Source organism: Nesoenas mayeri (assembly GCF_963082525.1).
Source record: "Nesoenas mayeri genome assembly, chromosome: 12".
In the NCBI taxonomy this organism is placed as follows: Eukaryota; Metazoa; Chordata; class Aves; order Columbiformes; family Columbidae; genus Nesoenas; species Nesoenas mayeri.
The window spans coordinates 7,424,063-7,448,041 of NC_137547.1; the positions used below are offsets into that span (position 1 = coordinate 7,424,063).

At 52.6% G+C, this 23,979-nt stretch overlaps 1 protein-coding gene across 1 annotated transcript in view; it reads right to left on the bottom strand.

The window, feature by feature from the left end:
• ZFHX3 (zinc finger homeobox 3) overlaps positions 1-23,979 on the bottom strand; it is a gene marked incomplete at its 5' end in the record, with an annotated part of 92,005 nt that overhangs the window by 28,912 nt on the left and 39,114 nt on the right. The window contains one exon of the mRNA XM_080351825.1: positions 1,238-1,333. Coding sequence (XP_080207951.1) covers positions 1,238-1,333 — 96 coding nt within the window. The remainder of the gene's footprint in view (positions 1-1,237; positions 1,334-23,979) is intronic.

Consider the following 23,979-nt stretch of genomic DNA (forward strand, 5'->3'; position numbering starts at 1 on the left):
CCGTCAGTACTTACAAACGGTTGGTCAATTCCCAGGAAAATCTGGGGCAAATGGAGCTGCCAGGTGTGCGGTTCCCCAGCCACTCCTGCAGCCTGAGACAAGCACCATGCCGGTCCTCTCGGCGTGCTGCCCCTGTTTGCTGTACGTTCACAAGAGCTGACGGGTCCAAGGATGCTGCTGCCACCTTCTCAGAACATCCAGGTACGGAACAACGGGTCACTGGTGTGAAAACATTTAGCAAACATAAGGACTTTGCAGGCAACTCTCCCCACGGCTGAGATTAAAACTGTATTGAGGTGAAAGACCACGTTTCATCCTTTTGAAGACCGTGTGAGCTGGAATATCTCTTTGGCTGTGTCTCACTAAGAGGCCACCACAAACCGGGCAGGAGGTGGCTCCTGGCAGAAGGGTCTCTGTGCAGAAAGAGACGGGAAATCCGAACTGCTCTGTCCTGGCCAAGGGAACTGAGTTCCACTCCCAGTGCCTCCACTTCCACACCTGTGCAGAAGCGGCAGCACGTGCTGAGGAGGGGAACAGCCCTCTCTAGAGGAGGACAATCTCGCAGTTTTCTCTGCTCAAAGGCAAGGAATATTTAAAAGATTCCTCGCACTCACCTCTGCAAGACAGCAACTATCTTCTGGGAAAGACAGAGGAACTAATACCTTCCTAATTAATCCACCTCAGGATTTTGCAAAGAGACACCATTCAGAGTCCACTGCAACAACCTAGGTATTGTTGTGCATCTGCAGTTTCCATTTCAGGATGTCATGGCTTCAGGAGAAAGCGAGCGGTTAACTGAGCTCAGGATCTGCCTCTCTGCCTCAAAATCTTGCTGTCAGAGCCAGGACCGTGATGGAAAAGCAGACTAATAGTCTCTCAAGTGTTAACAACACAGAGCGGGTTTCACGATATGCTTAATCCACCTGAAGTGCTGGCGGCTGGCTGGAGGGGCAGCCCCTTCCCCCTGCTCCTCACCCAGCGGCCGTCCCGCCCCAGCCGGGTCCAGTGCCCGGGCACAGGGAGCTCTGACCCACCACCCTGCCCAGGGGATGTCACTGACCTGGCTCAAACCGCACGAGTGTGTCACGAAGCTGCACCCAAAGGCTTCAGAGGACAACACGCCACGTTGAGAGTGCTGTGGTGTGGTTGTTGAAGGGAAAAGTTCTGCAGACCACTGCTCTTCCCACTTTCCTGGATTTAAACAAAAAGAGGGACCAAAACCCACCTGTCCATTTACTCTGGTCCTTGTCCCCTCCACTCTCTTGCTCCTTAGCAGGCTCTTCAGCATCGCCGGCTGTTTCATTGGGCCCTTCCACATCTTCAACGGGTTCTTCTGAAACAAGAGAAACAGAAAGTGTAATGTAAAAATGGAAGTCAAAACAGAAGAGCGAGTAACTGCCATAGGACAAGAGCAACTGCCAGCACTGAAGCACAAGAGCTGAGTGGCCACTTCCAGCATCACCCACGCTCTCCCCACACCACCTGCTAGCCGGGCAAGAGAGAAACGGCAGAGGAAAAATGGGAGGGATGAAGAATCTCACCTACTCCTACCACTTACAGCTACTGTTGTCCTCTGCGGTGTAACAAACAGTAAACCAGTTCCCTGGTGTAAGAAGTTTCTACCTAATCACACCGTGGATTAGAGAAGTGCCAGGGACTGACTGGAGCCTCCAGCACCTTCAGCTTTCCTCCTCATCCCCATCTCAAGGTCTTTAGACTGAACAGCACTGCAGAGCACCAACCCTGGTCACCGAGACCCCGAATTCACTGTAGAAATGCCCCCACTCACTCCTGCTCAGACAACACAAGGAGCAGCGCTGCCGCCTGCGGCCACAGACCTGACACGAGGCCTGGGGGCTCACTTCCACTCCAGCCAGGGGAAGAGTTTGAATACAGGCAGGATCATACAGGTGCAAAAGCATGAAGGAGAAAAAATACTCGGTGAAGTGAAGCGCTGAAAGCTCAGAACAGAACACAAAGCGCCGCTGCCATGGCTGTCAGCCAGAGCCCCGGCGTGCCGAGGCGGTGGCACCGAGCGTGTCGACACGGCGCAGCTCCGCTCTGCGCACAGGCACCCGCGCCAGCGGGACACCGCGCCACAGCAGCTGCATTACCATCTAATACCTCGGGTATGTATGTCTAGTGCTTGCAGTTTGACAGCAACCACGTAATTGGCAGGGGCTACATCAACACTGGGAAGAAAGGGTTCTCTTAAGCCATTATATCCTCTTTTAGGCAGGACAGTTCATAATTTTAAGTCGCATTATCTGGTCATGGTAAATCCTAGGCTATCCTGAGGTTTCATCTGAACTACCTGACCAGTTAGAGCACCACCTTCCATCCTCCCCCTAACAAAGACAGGGCTAGAAATCAGGATTAAAAATATATATTAGGAGGCTGCAGATACTCAGCAGTGCCCTTGGAGAATGTGACAGCTTAAATCAGGGAGGGACTTGTAAAAGCACCCGGCGATCAGCACTGATATTAAGTGGTAGCACTGTGATTTATACTCTACCCCTGTTTTACTCTGTTAAAAGCTGGCAACTCTTGGGAGCTGCAGGGATCCCAGTGGTGTTTGCCAGGCAAAGCAGTACCCCGGGTAAGAGGTGCGCTGGGTGCCATCGCTGGGCAAAGCACCTAACACGTCAGAACATACAAACTGGTGATGCAAGGGCAAGGTGAGCAGTCTGCCTGTGAGACAACTGGCCGAGTTTGCTGGAGGGAAGGGCTTGGAACTCAGCAGCTGGCTTCATGTTTCAGAACTTAAAATTCCAGGTTTTTTTCCACTCTGGGGACAAAACCAACAAATGGCCCCCTCAACCCAACCCAACCACCTTGCTGCCTTCAAACTGCTGCCGTGCAGGGTGAGATAGTGTCTCTTCAACTGAGGCAGGGGTACGGAAAGCAGCTTTTAGCTGGTTTTATCAAAAACCTTCATTACAGGGGTTCTATTATTTATTCAAATCCTCACTTTAACCTCTCCCTGGACACCCAGCTTTTCTGTGCCGGTTCCAGTGCTCCCTTGGGGCCAGTGCCCTGGCTGCTGCAGACAGATGTGCGGACAGAGGTGGGTGGGAGCCACCGTCCCACGGCCTCGTTGCCCCCCTGGCCCCCGTTGCCCCCTCCACCTCATTGCCTCCATGGCCCCACGGCCCCGCTGCCCCCACCCGAACAAAGGGCCCAGCGCAGCCGCACTCCCGGCTGCCGCCCGGAGGTGTCAGCACCGGCCTGGAGCAGGAGGAGCAGGGCGGCCGGCTGCTGCTCAGACACTGTCTGGGCTCTAACCTGAGCATGTGGAAATAATACACGTTTTCAAGTGCACTGTCTGGTTCGAGGGGAATAAAATAGGACATTCATAAGCAGTTACACCATCTGTCTTTATACCATCATCATCATCAACAAGGGAAAAAATAGCTCTTTAAAATGGATGAAAGCCCAGGCTGACAGTAACCGGAAAAATGTGAGCTATGAATACCAATAATGGCAGAAAATGATTAAAAAACAAGGCTACAAATGGCAAATCCTCCTTCCCCGCTGGCCTGCAGCCCCTGTGCCGGTCCCACGGCTCCAGCCGAGCCCCCGCGGACCCTCGCACCCCTGAGCCCGACCCGCAGCGGCCCCGGCGAGACCAGAGCTGCCTCCCGCACACACCTCGGGAGCACAGCGGCCTCTACACCTCCTCCTCCCCCTCCCGCCTCAGCTCATATTTTCTGAAGTGTTTGGTTTTTTCAAAGCAGGATGGAAGGGAGAAGAGCACCAGACACATCTGCCCATGGAGGCTGCGCTCAGCTGGGAAGGGCCCTAGTGCTGCCCTTGGCTCCTCGCTCCTGGAGCCTGTGCCAAGGACAATCCTGCTCCTCTCCCAGCACCTGGGGAGCTCCCTGCACCAGGGACCCAAGGACACCCCCGGGACACACTGGGGACATCCTGGGACTCAGCGCCTGGTGAGGAGCCTCAGGATCCCATTGCAGCAGCCTCCTGCTGCAGCCTGGCTCACCATGCTCAGCCTGGCCTGTCTTGCAGCCGCAGCGTTTCGGCTGAGCCCAGGACAGTGGGGAGAGCGTCCTCACTGCACTACTCCTCGGCTGGCCATGTGCACTGCAGAGAGCTGCGAACCGCTGAGAACCAGCGCCAACAGACCGCATACAGGGCACCACGGGTGATCCCACCAGCTACCAACAGCGAGATCCTCCAACATGGGAAACACGGTGCAGCAGAGGTCCCGTTCCCCAAACACGTGCACCCACACTCTGGTGACAGCGCTGCAGCTGCCGAGGCGTTCCTAAGATGCGATGGCCACAAACACACACACAGCAATGGGACCCACCGTCCATCCTCCTGCGCTCCCCTGGGACACCCCTCTGAGAGGACAGGGCCAGCAGCACGGCTGGGAGGGAAAGCTCTGCTTTTCTCCTCAATCTACTGCACATGCAACAAGGAGCTCTGAGCTTCCATTTTAACTATCTGCAAATCCTGTTGTCACACTGCTCCCATGCTGTGTTTGAGCAGAGTTTACCACCATCTTTTACCAGACATCTGAAGAGCCCCATATGACAGACCCGCAGCTGAGCGTGAAGCCTCGTGACCACAGCTCCCAAAGGCTGCAGGAGGCCATGGTCATCAGGATGTAGGGAATTTATCTCCAAACCATGACCATATTGTTACCGGTTGACCATACCTCCTTGAAGCTGTACACACTATTGGGACTCATTCACCTAATGGTTTTCCTTAAGAAGACTGATAAAAACTCCACCAGTCGTTTTGTCATTAAAAAGGTACCCAGCTTAAGATCGTACATCCCTAAAGGTATCCCAGTCAGAGCTGGTATCCAGAGGGTGACAAGTCTCTGCAGTGTTTCGGCAGCATGCTGGGGGGCTGACCAGGACTTGTGGGGAGCTCTGTAGAGAGATGCTTTGTGAGAGGGGATGGGGTTGACTCCTGACCTGGGAACCTTAACAAGGGGCTCTGGAAGGGCAGTGATGCTGCTGCAGCCCATCCCCAGAAGATGCAGGTGCCAGACTGGTGCCTCTGGTTCCCAGAAACACCGGCAATGTGGGGTTCATGAAGGACAAGGCGGCTTCATGCTCTGTGGGAGCTTGCCAGGGTGGGTACAAGAGTTCTTGCTTCGGGATTTGCATGGAGGGGATTGTGTCCCACTGAAATACAAACACCACAACCTGCCCACGGGTCCCTGTACCAGGCTGCCATCTGCAAGGCCACGATGCTTTATCGAGAAATTTTCTTAGATTTTCCAGCCACTGGGGTTCGGATCAACACCAAGAACGAGCACGTGCAGCTGTGGGGCACCTGGCATCCAAGAAGCCTGCTCTCCCACCGCACCAATCTGCCCATGCAAAATCTTAGAAAGAGTCTTTTCCTCCTTCATGAATAAAAAAATTTAGACAGTGGCATTTCCTTTTAATTTAAAATTAAGCCATTCACTATGGTAGGGGGAAGAGAGGAAAACAGTCTGGAAAATCATGAGTATCTGACATCTGCAGATGTCAGAGAATCTCTGACTCAGGTACACACTGAAAATGCAGCCGGGTCCCCGCACACCGTCACACACACACACTGCCCCTCTCAAAACCCACAAAGTCTGAGGGTAGAAGTCAGCAACCCCCCGCTGGATCCAGGCCAGCTTGAACAGCGCAAGACCTCCCAGCTCTCCTCTCAGCTGGATTTTCCTTAACAAACCCAGATCTTTATCCAAAGGGATAAGGGGCATTTCAGGGGTGGCGAAAATGTAGGGATGGGAGAGAAAGAGCGTGCGCTCGCCTCCCCACCCTCCGGCAGGCTCGAGAGCTGAGAAACATTAGCTGTCATGAACCACAATCAAATCAGGTTTGAAATATTTAGCAGTGGCTTGGAAAATGCGGTGGTGCAGCTCTGACAGGCGAGATGTGCAGACACCCATTTTCCATTATAATGGAAATATCAAGCCTGTTCTGAATATGTATAACCTAGAAAAATGTATTGATTTTTCATTTGGCATTAAAAAAAATGAAATACCCTGCAGCTGTCAAAAGCTTTTTGTTAAAAGCTCATCTTTCCTGGAATGAGGTTTACCAGAAACAAGTTTTAATTGTACACAGGGTCTCTCCTTTGAAACAAAAAGAATCCCTGATGCTCCCTTTTTTCAGGATAAGTAGCCAAAAAAGCCTATGGAACGACAAGATTGAGACCTGTCTGACTTGTGCAAGCTGACGCTGCCGGGAGGTGACAGCCCGGCGTGTGTGCAGCCAGCTGTGCGCTGCACATGCACCGACACGCGTGCCGCGCCGGCCCCGCGAGCTGCCGCGGGCCAGGTCACCCCGCAGGGCTGCCGCCCGGCCCGGCTGCTCACACGGGTTCCAACGCCCGGTCCCAGCGCCCCGGCAGGGGACGTGCCGCGGGCCAGGTCTGCGGGGCAGCAGGAGGGCTCAGCCCCCCAGCTGTGCCGGGCCAGAGGGCACCGGCCACTGCTGCCCGCCCTATGAGCGGCTTTGCCCAGCTGTCCCCAAACTGCACCCCGCTGGGATGACGATCCTGGCTCAGAACGGGTGGCTCACAAATACACTCTGTGCTAGCACCTAACCGGATTATTTTACATAAACTTGTTTATTCCTTTCGCTTTTCTAAAAGGAAAAGCAGGACTCCAAGCAGTGAAAAGGAAGCACCAGGCACAGGTTACGAGAGAAGCGCCATGGACTGCAGCCCTGATGCAAACACAGGTGGGTGAGTCCCATCATCTGACAAAAGGATGCAGAGAAACAGCAATAATGCCACATGTATCTTGGATTAACGACACTTATTTCCAAGATGGCCCTGTCTCAGAGCGCGGTCGGAGCGTATCTGTGCAGCTTTCATTGACAAAAAAGAAAACACTGACTATGAGCGTGCCCTCAGCTGATAAAGCCATCCCAGTTCCTATCTTCTCAAGGCAGGGAACGTTTATCTGGCTTTTGTGCAGTTAACTAGAGAGACAAGTATTCAGATAAATAAAACAATACATCCAACAGCAAAAGAACTATTTGTGAACTTTTAGCTTCTGTTCCTTTGCTTTCTTCTCCAAAGAAAAAATTCAGAATTTTTGGCCAGTTTCCCTGAACAGATCTGAAAATCCTACAACAGCTTCCAGGTCTCTGGTTATCTCCCACACAAGCTTCTTGCTCAACAGAGATGGGATGACCCTCTGGCACACATTAGCACCTTTTTTTCTTAAATACGAATGTGGTGACTGATAGGGTTATTATTTTTGCATTCGGTCACTTTATGTGATTTCCCAGCTCCAGCCCACAGCTCCAGTTCTGGGCCTCCCACAGCTGAGCAGTGCCAGGCTGGGGGGCTGCTCAAATCCTGCAGCCTTTGGCTTCGGGCTTTGGGTAACGTAGCGGCACTAGGAAAGGGAACAATGCCATCAATACCAGACAATTTGAAGAAAAGACAATTTCTGTCTTAAAAAAATAGAAGCTAGTGGTGGTGAAACCTGCCACGGTCTGTTTTAAGGGAAGAGAAGAGTGGGACATGGAGCAGAAAGCCGAAGCCAGTCTGTGTGCAGTCCCTGCCATCAGCTTTACAGGTGCAAGAACCCGGGAATCTGCTGCAAGGATCTGAGAGGGGCAGGAACAGCCTGGGAAAGGCCCTGACGGCTCAGAACCCTCCACCTCCGCAGAACCCGGCAGCTCCGAGCTGCCCCTGCCTCCCGGTGCCGGCCTGGGCTGATACGGGACCGGCCCAGGCTGATCCGGGACTGATCTGGCACCGCAGCCGCGGGCAGTGTGTTGGTGGCTCTGGCAGTGCCAGCTCCTTGTGCACCCCCAGGGCCCGGCCGCACCGTGGCTGTCACTGGACAGACTGGAGGATGCCGCATCTCGGCGCAAAGGAACAGAAGTGCAAGAACCCCCTCCCTGAGATGGCACCGACTTCTCCCTGACCCTGCAAACAAGGCATTCCAGTCTTTCTGTAAACTGGGCTAAATTTTAAGTCAATGGAACCCAATAGGGATTTGCTCCCTTGAATTTCAGCAGAACTAGAAAGGTTGCTGTTATTTTCACACATGAAATGTAAAAAAAAAGGCAAATTCCTTGAGCATGTTTGTAGTGGAGCGTGATGTGATTGTGTTGTCATTTATGGGAAATAATCGCAAGCCCATCTCTCCCTTTCCCCCCATTTTCCAGTCCAAATAACCATGAAAAATTACACTTCAATGTCAGGAGGACAACAAAGGAGGGGCTTTCTCCTGCGGCTTGACGGCTTTTCAGCCCCCCCTTCTCTGGACAAAAACTACCTTCAATTCTATTTCATTTTAAACATGATCTAACAAATGCATCTTGACAAGTTCCTTTCTTTTTTTTTGTTTTAAACAGTATTTTGCACAGTTTAACCTAGCTCTAAACTGGAATCAGCTGGAAAGGAGACTCATGCAAAAACACAAACACGCATCAACCAGCAAAACAAAAGAAAACCCATCTCCAGCTGCAGGTCTGCAGGGAGCGGACAGCGCGGTCCCCGGCGTGCGGGGCTGCGACACAACGGGGACCGGGGGTGGGAGGCTGGAGGAGCCGGGCTGGCAGAGGTGACAAGGCTGTGGGGGACGGGGAGCGTGGTGCCCAGCCCCAGTTTGGTGGATGAAGGAAGCAGCACCTCCTGCCCCCCTGCCCCCCGCTCCCCTGGTCTCACCCTCCACTCACCCCCCTCCCTGCAGACCCTGCCCATCCCTGGCTCAGTTTCCCTCTGCCACAAACACAAGCGAAGCTGCTGAGACAGAGACCGGTGGGTTTTCGGAGCTGGTCACCAGCGGCGCTGACCCAGCGCAGCACCGGCCCAGGCTCCAGGGACCCACTGCAACCACGCAGACACAAGCGCGTGCTTTCAGAAAGGCCAAGACGCTTCAGGAACTTCACATCCCACCTTCTAGAACAGGAACCGCTGCCCCAAATCCACGCGGCCTCGGCTGGCAGTGCGAGCGGAGCGCGGTGCTCACATAAGAGCTGCTTTGTGCTGAGTACCAACAACCTCACTCCAGAGAAATTTCAGATTCATCAACAAAACCAGCACTAAAGCCAAGCTGAAGCTAAAGCTAACTTCATCAGCTCTGGGAAAAGGTACATCTTGAGAATATTGTAACTGTAGCAAAAATGAGCTGAGCCTTAAGCGTTGGATACACATAGGAGTGCTCCCAACAACCTTAATCCTGCCCTGTAACATCATCATAAACCATTCTTAACTCAAACACTAAAATGTCCCTTTTCTCATTAGTTTTGTTTTTTTTTAGATCTACTACTCCTGCTCTATTCTCAGTCTCCATGGTATAGCTCCAATGAAAAGTTAATCAACGTGTTGCCGACCCTCTTTCTCCCCCTCCCCAAGCATTTCCCAACCTCAGCATGTTTGGAGTTCTTTTAAGCTTAGCTAAAAACTTAGAAAAGCCATAATTATAGTGCCCCAGTTTTGGGACAATTAAAATATTCTTACAACACACTGTCCCACAAGGTCCAGGCCCAGGGGAGCGGTGAGGCTGACACAGCAGCAGGGCAGCTCAGCCAGTGCCCAGCGCGGTGGCAGCGGCGCGGGGCCTGTGCACGTCGGCGCTCCCTGGGCCTGGGAAGGTTTTTGTTATGAAGAACGGCAAAAAATGATTAATGGTTCTCAGCAAATGTCTTTAAGGACGGTTTGCACATGGAGTGAGTCCAAAGGGCTCTGAAGCGTGCGGTCTGGTCGGTTCATTCCCGACTAGATTGCAGTAATGTTGGCCGCGGTGTCGTGTCACTGGGCTCTTCCTGGAGCTTATTTCTAGAAACTAGCAATATATATGAACATGGGAAATCATGAATGCCCATAAATAACATGTATAATGAAAAATAAAAGAGGATCATCCTGGGGCGTGCTGCTGGCATGAGGCAGTGGGTGGTGGGAGCACAGGGGTCGGCAGGGCTGCTGGAACCACCCGTGTCCAAACAGGAGGGTCACCTCCTGCTGACCAGGTGAGAAACGCGGCCATGCTGCAGGGGCCAGACACGCAGCTGGGGGTGGCAGCCTCTTAAATGGCCAAGGACATTTCTTCACAGAGCCTCATGGGCTTCTCAGGGACTTCAAAGCGAAAAGTTGAGGATCATCTCCTGGGACCCCGAGAAGGCCAGAGCAGACAGAGCCAGCAGGTCCAGACAGAGCCGGCACTGGCTCCAGCCAGCTGAGGGGTTCTCGACACTCTGGTCACCAGACGTGTGCCACCTCCACAGGTTAACCGACACAAAAACCAGCCTGCTAGGAAGCTGCAATACCAAAGCTTGGTGTGAATGGTCACGCTCTCAGCCCTCTGTGCAAGGGCAGAGGCCGGGGCAGCAAGGCAGCCCCTCAAACACAGAGCTTTGTTTTCAGCCTGTGAGTCATCCCCTTCTTGCTGTGACCCTCCTCTGGCGTGGGCAGAGCTCTCTGACACCAAACACAATTTGGGTTGGTGCAGAAGGGGAGGCAGATGACACATGCAAACTCTTGTAGGCATAGCAAACACCTGCTGACCAGAACCGGACACGGAGACCCAGAAAACTCAGAGCTCTACAGCCCTTGAGCTGCCCACGAGGACATGCCTGATGAGCCGCGCGTCACCCACAGGCAGGGACGGCCACGCTCGAGGGCTGAGCAGCCCCTTCCTTGGGTTTGGGTTAGTGGCACTGGCAGAACGTCAGTAATTGCTTTCCCCTTGTACTAACAAGCTTTCAGCAGCTGAAGATTGCAGCTTCCTGGAGCCAACAGGCCCTTTTTCTCCACCTCTCTTGGCTTCAAGTAATTGAAAGCGACTGCAATCTCAGCCCCGGCTCTCCGGTGCTCAGCTGCACCGGGGAGGTCAGGGAATGTCAAGTGAAGCTTTTCCACTCACCTCCCACCGCCTGCACGGCGCTGACGGCGGCCGCCTGCTCTGCAACCCAGAGGAACTGGCAAAATTACGGGGGCTGCTGCGAGCGAGGAGATGCAAACAGCTTCCCTGCGGCAGGCAGGAGCGCTCCCCACCACGTCTCTGCGCCACATCTGAGCTGCAGAGCCCTGCTGACCCCTGGGCTTTTTTTCTCCTTTTAATTTAAAATGGGAGATGGGTTTATTTTAGAATAAACTATATATTCATCCTTAATTTTTACTGAGCAAGAAAAAATGCTTTCCCCTATGACGCCCTTATCCCCTCTCATGCATTGGGGAAGGATCTTTCCGTTGCCATCCCAACTCAGATAAAGATGGAAGGTGCTGCTGCTGCTCTGAATCCTGAGCAAAACGCAGGAACAGGCAGGAGCACGAAGCAGCTCCCAGGGAGATGCTGGAGGTGCCGTGACGCATGGGCTGCCCAGGCTGCAACCAGGCAGTTCAGTGGCGCCGGCTGGCGACGGATGGGCTGGGAGGCTTTCGGCCACCCTGTGACACCACCTGGTGCCCGCAGTCCCCGCACTCGCCTGCTCAGACACTAACAAGGGCACACTGGGAGCTCCGGGGATTCGAAACGCTCCTAAAACCCGGAGCAAGCGCAGGCACAGGTGGTGGCTCCAGCAGAGGCCTGTGATAAGAATTTATTTCTCTCAATTACAAGCGCTTGTCCCCAGTCTCAGTTCATCAGCGCGGCACAGCCGAGTCAATGAAGGCCCCGTAACGCACTAATCAGATGCACAGCAACTTCCCGAGCCCGGCTGCACGAGTGGCAACTGCGGGTCTGGCCTTGCCCACCCCCTGCTCCCCATCCATGGTGACGCCGGGTCCACAGCCAAGTCTGACTCAGTTTCCCTGTGGGCTTCGAGGCGTCGCCTCCTCTCCCCAGCCAGCACACGGGCTCGGAGCAGCAGACGGAGCTGCACTCACCCACGCGCCGATCCCCACGGCCCACGCACGTCCCTCTTTGACAGAAGGCTTCCTAAAGTGCTTTAGATATCTTCAGATGAAGTTTCTGGTGGTTTTTGTGGAATTTGATCTGAAATATTTGCTCCCTTCAGCCTAAGACCATTCTGAAATATCCTGTGAATGTCCCAAGAAGGTAGAGGGCCCTCAAAGCCCAAATATAGGACAAAAACATTAAAAAAAAATCACTGATGACATTTCTACTGGTGTCCTCAGAAAAATAAGATTCCTGCTTTTGGAAACCCCATTTAAAGTAAGCATAACAGGGCGTACAGCACAGCAGAGGAGGTGTGACAGGGGAGAGGGGGACAAGCTGTGACCCCCCCGAGACCCGTGTGCCCGGAGGCACTTGACACTCACTGTGGGACACCTCTGGGCTTCGCTTGTTTGGTTTAAAATTAAAAAATAAACTAAAGCACTTCCTTTAGTTGTCCTTCCAAAGTGAACCATGGGAAAAGGCTGTTAATTCAGTGGTCCGACTCCAGCCGGGCACAAGTTGTGCCAGCCCGGCACCGCTGAGGTGCCACCACCACCGTCACCGTCACCACCACAAAGCTGCTCCCAAACTGCCCAAGAACCTCTCGCAGAGCTGGAGTGGGGATGCTCTCCCACTGCAGCCTGCCCAAGAGCTCTATTGATCCAGCACACACTTGGTGCCTTCAAAGTTGTTTATGATCAATATGCAAATTGCCCATGGCATTGATCTGGTATTAATTTTCAATTAGGGAATCCACAAGGGGTCTCCAAGGGTCAATACCCGACACTGCGAGTAACTCCACAGCGCAGTTGTGGGCCTGAGGCTGCCCCGGGCCCCTGGGGCTGCTCCTGTCCCCCGCCCCGACCCCTCGGAAGCCCCAGGCCCCTCTCCCACCCGCAGCCCGGCAGGGCCTGGCCCCAGCTCTGCCGTGGCTGCTTCGCCCCTGCACACAGCTCAGCACCGCACACCGAGCGACCGAGGGTGGCGCCGCGGGCAGGGGCTGCCCTCACAGAGCCCCGCCAGAGGAGTTCTGTCTGGTAACAGTTGGTACCCCTTGGCGGATGAGGCCGCCCAGCACCAGCCGCGCGCTGCTGTCCCCACGCCAAGGACAGGGCTGGCCAGAGCGTCTGGCAGCAGCTGCTGCACCTCAGCGACCCCATGGCACCTCTGCGGGGTCCTGCTCACAACAGGTCACCCCACAAGCACCAGTGACACCAACAGCCACGCGGACCCACAGCTGGTGGGCAGCAACCCAGTGCAACCCCTCTGCGAGTGGTTTTAGACAACAGCCTTCACCGTACACTCTGTGCTTCCCACACTAACGCAGTAACTCATCCAGAAGGTGTGGAGAAAGCGCTGCAGCGTGCACAACAGCTCCTGCGAGCTGCAGGGCGAGCTGGGCTCCGGCAGAGCGTGCAGGCAGCTCCAACCACAGCGAGCGGGGAACCAGGCACAGCCCTCTGCCACCTCAACACGAGCTACGTACACCTGCACAGCTCCGGAAAACACGCTAAAGTGGAAAAGATGCTCATGTGTGCTACAGAAAGGTTTAAAGAAGAGAAAGAAATAACTGAAATTGCCTAGTAAATCTACAGACACACGTCCCTTGCCAGAAAATCAGCCACCATCCTGGGGAGGCTGTCGGGAGTGGTTTGTTTCTGCGAAGGCCATGGTGGCAGCGCAGGCGCGATGCCCCTCTCCGCACCCAATGGCCGGTCCGCACCCCGGCGCTGCCGCTCACCATGCTAACCAGCACATTAGCTACCCGGGCTAATTGGTTTATGGATAACATTAATTACCATGTTGCTCATTAATGGATGAAATCTTTATTGGTTCCATTGATCAGTGGGACTTGTTAGCCGGCCTCCTAACCAATGGCGGATGTAACAAGCTCTCTTATTGGCATATCAATTAATGCAATCAATTTCTGGCCAGCGGCTGCCATTCGCTTCCCTGCTTGTTAGACTGTGGAAGACAGAGTCATGTCAAGTAAGCATTTATTTAAAGGGTTTCTAATTCTTCTTGAGCTGACTTCCCAGCAGGCTTTCTGCCACACAAGGGTTTTCTGCCTCCAGAGACCTTCCCCTTTCCTCCCATTGCAGAATCAGATCTATAACAGTCACTGCAAACTAAATCATTTCTGTAAAAATATTTATCGAGTCACACAAGTAGGACAGCTAGAGGTGTCAGATGAAGTCAGACTGTATGACTGCCCCAATTTAACACACAGGGGAGATGGGCAGGAGTGGGAACCCACTCCCAGAGGACAGGCAGGAGCTCAGGAGCTGTGCCATAAAGCGTCCTTGCACGTGGATTAGCCTTAATTACAGGGTCAGTTCCCCACAATTAGCATGGTTTTGTCAGAGAACAATAAGCCCTCAATATTTCTTCTAGCGCGAACTTGGACCATTTTGTGTCTGTACCCAGACCTGTGGCCTGGGTCTGTCGGTATCCGCAACGGTGTCTGCACCCGTTTCGTCAGCCTCAGCCTGGAGAAGGGAAGCAGGTCTGCTCGAGCACAACATGAGCTGATGGAGAATATTACACGGCCTTGCATGGCCGGCAGTCTTGGCTGCAATGCTACATGTAACACTGGGTTTAATACAAGCAGTCCCTTTGCCAAAATCTTTGGGGGAAGAAAGGCATATGGGGAACGCAGGACCTAAACCTCCCCTGGACAGAACCAAAGAGATCAGCCCTGCTTTTCTGAGAAAGGTGGCAAAGGGGACAACCTGATAAAAGAGCACAAAGAGGTAATGGTCTGAAGAAGACGGAGTGGGATTTTCTGAGCCATTTCTCCCATGAGCAAGAAGAAAGGACTTTCAGCCAACTTGACAGGAGAAAAATGATGTTCACAAGGAGTAAGAGCCCCTATTCTGACTTACAGAGCCTTTGTCCTCTCCATTTTCCATCGGTCTATTGGCAAAGCAGACTTCACCAGCAGAACATGTTCAGGAAGAGCTCAAACCCCATTTTACCTGGGTTTAGCTTTTCTCTGCCATGTTTGGCAGTGATTGCAGCCGACCAGCAGCTGCATCTCCAGCAGCCGCGACCAGCCTGGTGGGGTTACCCTGTGCCCCTGTGCAGAGGGATCCTGCAGCCAGGAGGACGCTGGTGCTCGCAGCCACCAGCTCGCTGCCAGAGAGGGTGACGGGGCTCGCAGATGTGCCACGGCAACGGTCCGGATGCTGCACGTCTTGTTTTCCTTTGGAGCAGCACTGGTGCTGCAGCCAGATTGAAGCACCACGTGCTACCCGATGCTCCCGACCCTCTCCAGTGCTCACCTCCTCGGTTTTGTGGCTGGGCAGTGCAGGAAACCTGGCGGCTAATGGACCCACAGCACCACACAGGTGAAACAAACACTTCTTCCTATACAATCAGACTTGGTAATTAGATTGTGGAAATCACTGTCACAGGATGTTGCTGTGGCCAAGAATTCAGTAATATTCACAAAAGGGATTAGATAATTAAGGTTAATGAGAATATCTAGAGATATAATTGCTAAACCTAACAAAAGAATTTGGAAAAAAATCTAAACCTACCGGCTGCAGGGCACACACGAGCTGCCTTCTCACTGTGAGGGTTACATGGGCACCCGCCCTGGCAGCGGAAGAGCTTGTACTCCTCTTTCCCCCTGCTTCTCCAGCATCACCCCCAGCCCCTCTGCGGCCAGCTGTGCGCACCTTGACCTGCTCCAGCTGGCCCACAGCAGCACCCCGGGGCGCAGTGCAGTGTGCCAGCCCAGCGGCACCGGGGGCGTGATGCAGCAGCAGCCGCGTGCACTGTACCGTGCCAGCACGGCGGCACCGGGGGCGTGATGCCGCAGCACCCGCGTGCACTGTAAGGTGCCAGCAGATGCCGGGTGACCCGCTGGCCCCGCGTGCCCACAGCAATTCTTCCCAGACCAACCTCGGCTCCGGATCCTCACCAGGTGATTGAGTAGGATGGATCTTCCCTGCCAAACACAATAATAAATCAAACCTTATCAGAGCTGAACTATAAATCTGTGAAGACTCCGATAATTTCTAGCCATGGGAATAACACCACAAAAGTACTTTTAAAACTAATTACTCAGATTCCGAAGTGCTGCCCTAATGAGCCTTCCTTCTGCCCAGAACTTACTAAGAGAAAAAAAAAATCCACCTTCAGTGCAGTAATTACTGCTTTCCCCTTCAAACTTCTAACTGGAGATCAATGCTGCATTTTAAGACTCATTGATTTACAATTAGCCTGGCTTTCCTGCTAAAGTGTTTTTAGAGCAGAGTTTACTTTTATTTTATTTTGAAATCGCAAAGATCTGGTTCTTGGATTTTACATCCTCATGAGAGGTGTGCTGGAAACTGAAAGAGGAAGGCAGGCACACATCTGAACGAGGAAAGGAAAACGGGATTTTTGTTAGGCTGAGACTAGAGAAAATACAAGAGATTCTCAAATATTTAAGGGATAAGCATGAACAAAAGAAAGATGGAGGGAGAAAACCAAAGCTAAAAGAACAGAAGGGAAAGTGGAAACAAGGAAATGTAAATGCAAAGAGAAGGAAAAATGAACTGCAGGCTAAGAAAGCAGAGTCACCGTCAGGCGGATCAGAAAGCTCTTACTGTCTCTGCTGCTTATTGGCATCCTTGGGAGAAAAAAGCAGCAGCTTTGTGCGTCTTTGCAAAACAAAGCGCTAGTTAAAAATAGTGTGTGCAGCAGGGCCAGTGCGCGATCATGAGGGTCCTGGCAGCTCCTGCGCTTGTACAATCTGTCCCACGAGGAGAGCAGGAGTAAATGAAGCAATTAAGAATTCCATGCTGATTGCTTCAAACATGTTTTTTCTATGCCATAACGATAATAGCATCACGAATACATCCGCCTCCTCCCATCCCAACATCAGCTACTTTGCCTCCCTTCCCCTGGATCCGGCTCCAGAGGAGCTGGAAGGCGGCTGGTCCCACGGGTGCCGGGCACTCACTGTCCCTGAGGACACTGAGACCCTGTGGGGATGTCCTGGGGATGGTCCTGGCCGCTGAGCAGGGGCTCAGGCGAGGTGACTCTCGTGTCCCCACCAACCTCTGCCGCTCCGCCAGTCTCCCAGCAATCAGTTCTCAATCATTTTTGTGTCATTTCTGCAGGAAATGAGCTACACTGGCTGAGCCACTTCAGGGCTCCTTGTGCCTCCTTCGCCTCCCACTTCTTCCTCCAAAAGAAACATTTGGAAGGTCTTCCCGGATTAGTGTGAGCGGGGACACGGGAGCAGCCAGACTGAGGAGCGGCAGGCAGAGAAAACTGCCTGCAAGGTTTACAATTTTGGAGCTGCCGTGGCAGCCTCGCCTGCCGTCTCGTTTGCTGCTCTCACAAATTCTGTTCTTTACTGCTGTTGGGTCCCAGGAGTCAGTGGCAGATGACGATCCTGGAGTGATGAACGCAAAGAAAGAAAATAGGAAAGCCAGTTACATCTCTCCTTTTTTCTATTTTATTTTACAGAAAGCTGCTTAGCCCCATTTCAAAGACTAATATGAAAAAAGTGCAATTAAATCCTTGAAAAACTGACAGATCAGCAAAACAAAACCACCCGGAGGAGAGCACGATTGAGCCTCATTAAGAAAGAGTTCAGTCTGTTTTTAAAACCTTTCTTAACACTTAGCTGGGTACCTCTCAGCAGCAGCCGCTCCCAACGCGCCTGGCATAATTAGTGTCAGAGCGGAAAGGAAAAAATCAACCTAGGAAACAGAAATTAAAACGCCAGATTCAAGTGAGAGAAAAAGGTTCAGCTCTAGCGAAACCATCTAAATTCTAACAATAACCCCTCCTCTCAGTCTGCAGCAAAGAGCTACAGTTCTACTCCATGCATAGACAAATACATGCCAATTAACGAGAAAAGTGGCTGGGGCAAATCTGTGCTGTAAAATTTCTATCGCTAACCACTCCCAGTCCCCAAACGATATCTGCATGGCAGTCACATCCACCACGAGGTTGGGTTAATGACAGATGGACAGTAAATTACACTGACCTCGACAGCAATTATAACTATCACATTTGACAATAAAGAAATTGAGATAGAGGGACAAATCCTGTGCGCCTGCATGGCCGGGCCCTTTGCTGGCTGCGTGTGCAGCCGCTCACACGCACCCTCCATGTGCGATCGCCAGCTCCAACAGGACGCTGCGCAGCCCACATCTATTCTTTTGCAGTGGGGGTGGGGATGAAACGCATGGGAGATAGAAAAGATGGCAGAGAGATGAAGCCATTTTATTAAATCAGGCAAATTCTAATTTATTCTGGGGAGATGGAGGAGAGAAAATGGATTCACTCTCAGCATGCTCACTCTGTACCGTCTGATCCAATCCCTACCGCCTCGTCGGAGGGGGAGGGGGCCTCGGCGTTCTGCAATTCTCCCACAATCAGAGAAAAAGATTAAAAAATAAGATGATATTCCTTTTGGGTTTTGCAGCAGCCATGGAGAAAAAGCTTTTCATGGTAAGCCAAGGTGCTACCCCGCACCGTGAGCTGCACTGGACGGTGCGCAGGGTCCCAGGGGTCGCTGCACAGGGGTGAAACAGCAGCACGCGGTCCAGGGCTTGCACGGCCCATGCTCCACGCCAGCAAACGTGAGGACGGGGACACAGGAAGGACATCCTGCGGCGGGGCTGCTCTGCCACCGCATTTGGTGAACGCCAGAGCACACCCAACAGTTAGTAGGATCATCACCATCCTTTTGCTTTGTTGGGTAAAAGATGTTGAAATGGGAGCGTCACATGGCTGTGCTGCAGGGGTGGTGGCACCTCAGCTGCCCACTGGCTCACACCCAGCACCCTCCAGCCCTGGCCTGGCCAGCAGCTCCACCCCAGCTCTGCCGTGGTGCCGGCACCGTGCGGCCACAGCCCTCGGCAGGAACCGGATCCCCCCGGTGGCTCCTTGTGACCTGGGGCAGGTCACCAGCACCAACGTGCAGCCACGCTGGGAGACATGGGCTCACGGCAGAGTGGCTCAGGTCACCTGCAATGACACGGACTCTGGCGGCTGTAATGACACCCACGCACCCGGGACGCTGTCCTGACAGCCTGGTGGGGACAGCTCACGCAGAGACGTTCACAAGCAGGGCTGATATCCATGCTTTGTGTTTTATGGACGAGCATGACATGCACAGCTGCCCCATATGCAGAACACAGCCAAAGAAACAAAGCTCAGAACACACACAGAATTGTCCTTCGTGGGTTTTGGAACAGGGACCAAGTGAAAACACAGAAATGTGGTCAGGGTTTAACAGCACTAACAACACAGCACAGCTCCTGCTGCAGAGAACAGTGATCATTCAGGCTCAGGTTCCCCAGCCACGGTCCCAAAAGAACAGAGAACCACCCACCCTTCACTGGGGAGAGTGTCATTTGGGACAGACAATGCAGACACACCTGGAGATACAAAGGTGAGATGTTGCTGCACAAAGCTCCACAGGCACAAGAATATCTTCCATCTCAGAATTAACCAGAAGAAAACAAGAACAACATGTAATTAATTACTAGTTGTCAAAGTCCAGGAAAGCAAACAGGACTTAAGGTGAATTAGAAGAATGCTAAAACTAGATGGGGCAGAATGTCCTGGGTCGCCACAAGGCTTTCTGTGCAGAAACCATTCTTGTCAAGCTTGCAAAGACTAAATCAACATTTTATACCCATTCCTTCAGAAAACACCCCTGCAGGAATCCCCCTCCCCGAAAATACCCGCATCTGTCCAAGCTCAGAACTGCGCAGCGCTGCATCCGCACGACGCGCGTGTCCTGTGTGAGCACACGCTCCCACACTCAGGACAGGGCAGCGGCAGAGAAGCGGCGGGAGGAGAAGCATCGCCCTGGGAAGGGGAGAAGCGGCGGGAGGAGAAGCATCGCCCTGGGAAGGGGAGAAGCCGGGCTGGCCGGGTGGTGCAGGAGAGAAAAAGGCTCCGAGCACAGGGGAGGGGGCTCAGCAGCAGCACCTGAAGCACAAATTCCTAACAGAACAAATTCCTGTTTTACATCCAGCTCCAGTGTGGGCAGTGAAGCTGATTTTATGACTTATTTATTTATTTTGTCTTTGATGAACAGAAGGTTAATATAAGAACAACTCCTTGGCAAACCTTTAAGGGTAATTCAAGCGACACTGATGTGAATCAATGTTCCCTTTGTGAACGCATTACTTGGCAGAAACTGTCTTTTTGTAACCCCCTTAAACCTAGCTGGCAAAACAAAAAGAGAAAAAAAAAAACGTCCTTCAAACAAAAGGATGAGGTGAAAATAAAGAGAGAGTCGACTGCACTTTATTCTCTTTCATAGAAGCAAATGGATTTGGTGCTTTTTATACATTAATCAATCAATATCACTGACTGTACATCAGCGGCGCAGCCAAGTTATGAATGACCTTTCTGGCAAAGAGGACACTTTTAATGCTCATAAGACTGCTCATAGCTTAGCAACTTTCCGAATTTATGCCTGCATGATTACCCCTTGGAGGCAGGCGCCCGTTAGCGCTGCACTGGATATGACAAGGTTAGTCCTTGCCAATTTGTGCAGAAGAAAGGGAACTGTTGACTGTGTGTGCCCAGGCGGTGCAGTTGGCCGCTGCTCCCCGGGCGGCAGGAGGGGTTTGCGGGCAGCCCCTCACCGGCCATGCTAACCACGCTGACCGGGAGCAGGAGAGCTGTCCTGTGCAAAATGTCAGCACAGAGAGGAGAGCGGAGCCCAGCACAGCCCCCGAGGGGTGAGGGGGGCCGTGGGACCAGAGGACACTCGAGGCAGCGTGGCCGGGAGCGCAGGGCAGCCCACGGCACAGGGCCACGCGCGGCTGGAAGCCAGGCCATGAGTGCAGCCTCCTGCCATCGCCGCTGCCGCACCCAGCTGGGGCTGCTGCTCCACACAGAGCCGGGAAAGCGCCACCCACACCGCCAACAACGGACTGGCTCCCAACGCCTCTGTTCTCCTCTACATTATTTAAAAGAAAACAAAAAAAGGACCCAGAGCCCAGACCACACTGGGGTGGCCATGCCCCCGTGAGCCGTGACCTGGCGCCAGCAGGAGCACGGTGGACGTTCGGGTCCTGCCACGGATGAGAGTTCTCTGTCACGGTTCTGACCTGGAGGCAACTTCAGCCCCACAGGCTCTCCAGTGAGACCCCAGCTCTCCCCGCTGGGCGCGCTGGCCCCAGTACCAAGCTCCCTGAGAGCTTGCACGCCTCATCCCGCCCGCTGTGGAAACAAAACAGCAACTAATTTCTGTATTCATTTCAGAACCATCCTTCTCACCTTTTGAAAAGCATTGTGCTGTTCAACTTGATTTTAATCCTGCCATTCTTTCCTTTTCTGAGCCTTTTCCTCTGAAATTGGCACCATTTGGAGCAACTATCCCTCTGATGGGAGTTTAACATGCCTCTTATCTTGTATTAACTACCTTTTTGGGCTAGACTTAGATTTTTTTTTCCTTGCTCTAGCTCCGTTCTCCCTCTCTACAGGTACCAGTTTGGAGGTGTTGATGCTGTGCCAGTAAGAAGCACTGCAAAACCCCCTGCACCTTCCAGACAGCACATCCTTGACGTACGGATGTTTCCTGCCTCTTCAGCATTTTCTTATTTCTGCCATTTTCGGATAATCCTGGTGATTGTCATGCAACCTCTTTTCCTCCTTCCCTTCCCCAGTCCCACTCCCCAGTCTCGGAGCCAGGACGGACAGCGAGGCGCTGGCTCGGGGCACCCAGCCCGCGGCCCCCAGCCCTCCCGAGCAATCACACACACACACACACACACACACACACAAAAGGGAAGGAAAAAAAGAATAGGAGGAGAAAAGTGAGTAGGTGATGTGGAAAGGAGAGGTGGCTGCACAAGTGAAGTGGAACGGACAGGCACTGTGCGCTGCCAGATTGCCTGCCCGCCTGCAAAGGCCAAAATTAATGCCATTGTCTTGCCACAAAGGAGGCAGCAAAGTAGCAGCGGGGCCAGAGAACAATCCTAAACACCAAGCCCTAATTCACCCTTCACAACAATAAAAAGGAGGATGGAAAAGGCCAGAACGCTTTCAGCTTAATTGGTAACCAAATGAGAGAGTAGTTCCCAGAAAAGGAGCAGAAGTGTCTGCCCTGCATGAATACCAGCAAAGCAGAAAAGCAAGGAACAACGCTCGCAAGTCACGCTCGGTCCGTCCCCTCTTTCTGTCCCTTGGAGCCTGGTGAGCGATCGCAGGGGCCCCGCAGCCGCCACTCCGGGCAAAACCTGAGGTCTGAGGCTCGGAGCCCAATGCAGGACCAGGGAGGGGACGCACATGCCATCGACAGGACGTATATGCCATCAAGGGGAATGGACATATTGTGCCAGCTTCGGCAAGGCCAGGACATCCCTGCGGACAGACCAACGGCAATTCACATCTGACATACCACATAGGAAAGAAACAACACGTGAGGACACGTGTGGAACATGACAAAATATTAAACGCTGTCATTTATTCAATGAAGTGGCCACAGATGAACGAACAGGCTGAAAGGGAGGGTAGGAAGAGGTACCTACACAGAAAAGGAGTTGATTAGGGCTGCTTGATCTGAACAGAAATAAGGTGGCCTTGACAGCAGCATCCAAATGAAGGTTGGTTCAAGGGAGCTGGACCAGTTCTGCTCCTCTCATCCTCCCATCTCTGGAGGACTGACAATGAACATGGAAGAAAATGCAAATTTGAAGAAAATCTGGAAAATACTTTCTCATACAGCTCCTAATTAACCTTTGGAACTCATGGCCTCCAGAAATCATTGAGGTCAAAACAAAATATATGGCAAGGGCATCAAGATGTACAACTTCGAAGAGCAAACTGACTATTTGGAAGAAACAGAAACCTTCTTGCTTAAGGGCATGAACTAAATTTTTGTAGGAATAAGGATGAGACTTGTATTTGGGGTAGGTTATTATCTCTTTACGGGTCCCTAAGTTTCCTTCTGAAACAGGCAGAGCAAGACATTGGTGTTGTCACATTATTAAGCAATCTCAAGTTTTTAGAGGAAAAATAGATGTGTGGTAGCTTCTTCTTAGGCAGTTCATCACCAGAGGATCAATAGGCCTCACAGAAGGAAAAGGAAGCAAGTATTCGAGGGATACAGGCAAATCCAGGCGCAGCACGCCCCAGGGCAGCGCTCTCCCAGCGCACACGTGGAAGCGCTGGGCAGCAGGACGTGGTGTGGGCTGGGGGTCACCTCTGTGCCGGCTGGTGCAAAACCTTGTTTCGCCAGTCACCCCACTGATAACGTACACAATTCATTTTGCCTGTGACTCTTAAAGAAAAACAAAAGCAATTCCAGTAACCAAGCTCTGTATCTCCTGCAATTAAGTCTATAATCCTAACAAATGAGCTGCAAGATGAGAATACTTTCCATTCTCATAATGCCCCCTCTGAAGAAAAATCTCCAAGCAGTTTCTCATTTATGTCAGACACTGTCCTTGTCCAGCCCCGCAGACGCTGCTCCCGCAGTAGGAGGAAGCTACTACTGTGCAATGCCATGGAGATGAACATCAGAAATTTGGGTTGACAGTAGAGGAGCAGCCTCTGGAGCACACGTGTCTCAGTCTTTGGAAGGTTTCTTCTTCTCACCACCAGAACACCAAAGCAGGGGGCTCAGTCAGCTGCAGCACCTGAGCAACTGTGAGGTTTAGATAGGAGCAGCACGATTGCACTGCTGAGGCTTTAGATATGAGTTGTATTTGCTGCTGGTACGGTCCCGTATTGCTCACACAGACATCTAACCCTCTCCAACACATCCTGACACAGTGCTGCATTATCTGCTGCTGTTCAGCCTGAAATGCCGTCAAGGCTTTAATGATTCACCCCCAAAAAGGAGAGCCCTTCAGTCCTCAATTTAATCCGCACCACAGCAACAACCGTATTGAAGTCCTCAAGAGAAGAGTTCCCTATTCTAAAACTGGGAGAAAGGGGAAAAGAGAAATGGAAAAGAGAATCAGAAGGTGTAGCTGGCACCAGCCCCAGAGCTTGTGGTCACCCAGCTCTGTACCAAGGGCGAGACTGCAGGGACATCGGTGTCAACCTGCTGTCCCAACAGGAGGAGCAGCCAGGCCAGCTTGGGACAGACGCCTGTCCTCCTGACAGCCCGGAGGAAAAAGTAGAGTAGGAGAGGGATCAGGAGCTTCCCAGCGTTCTGCTGCAGC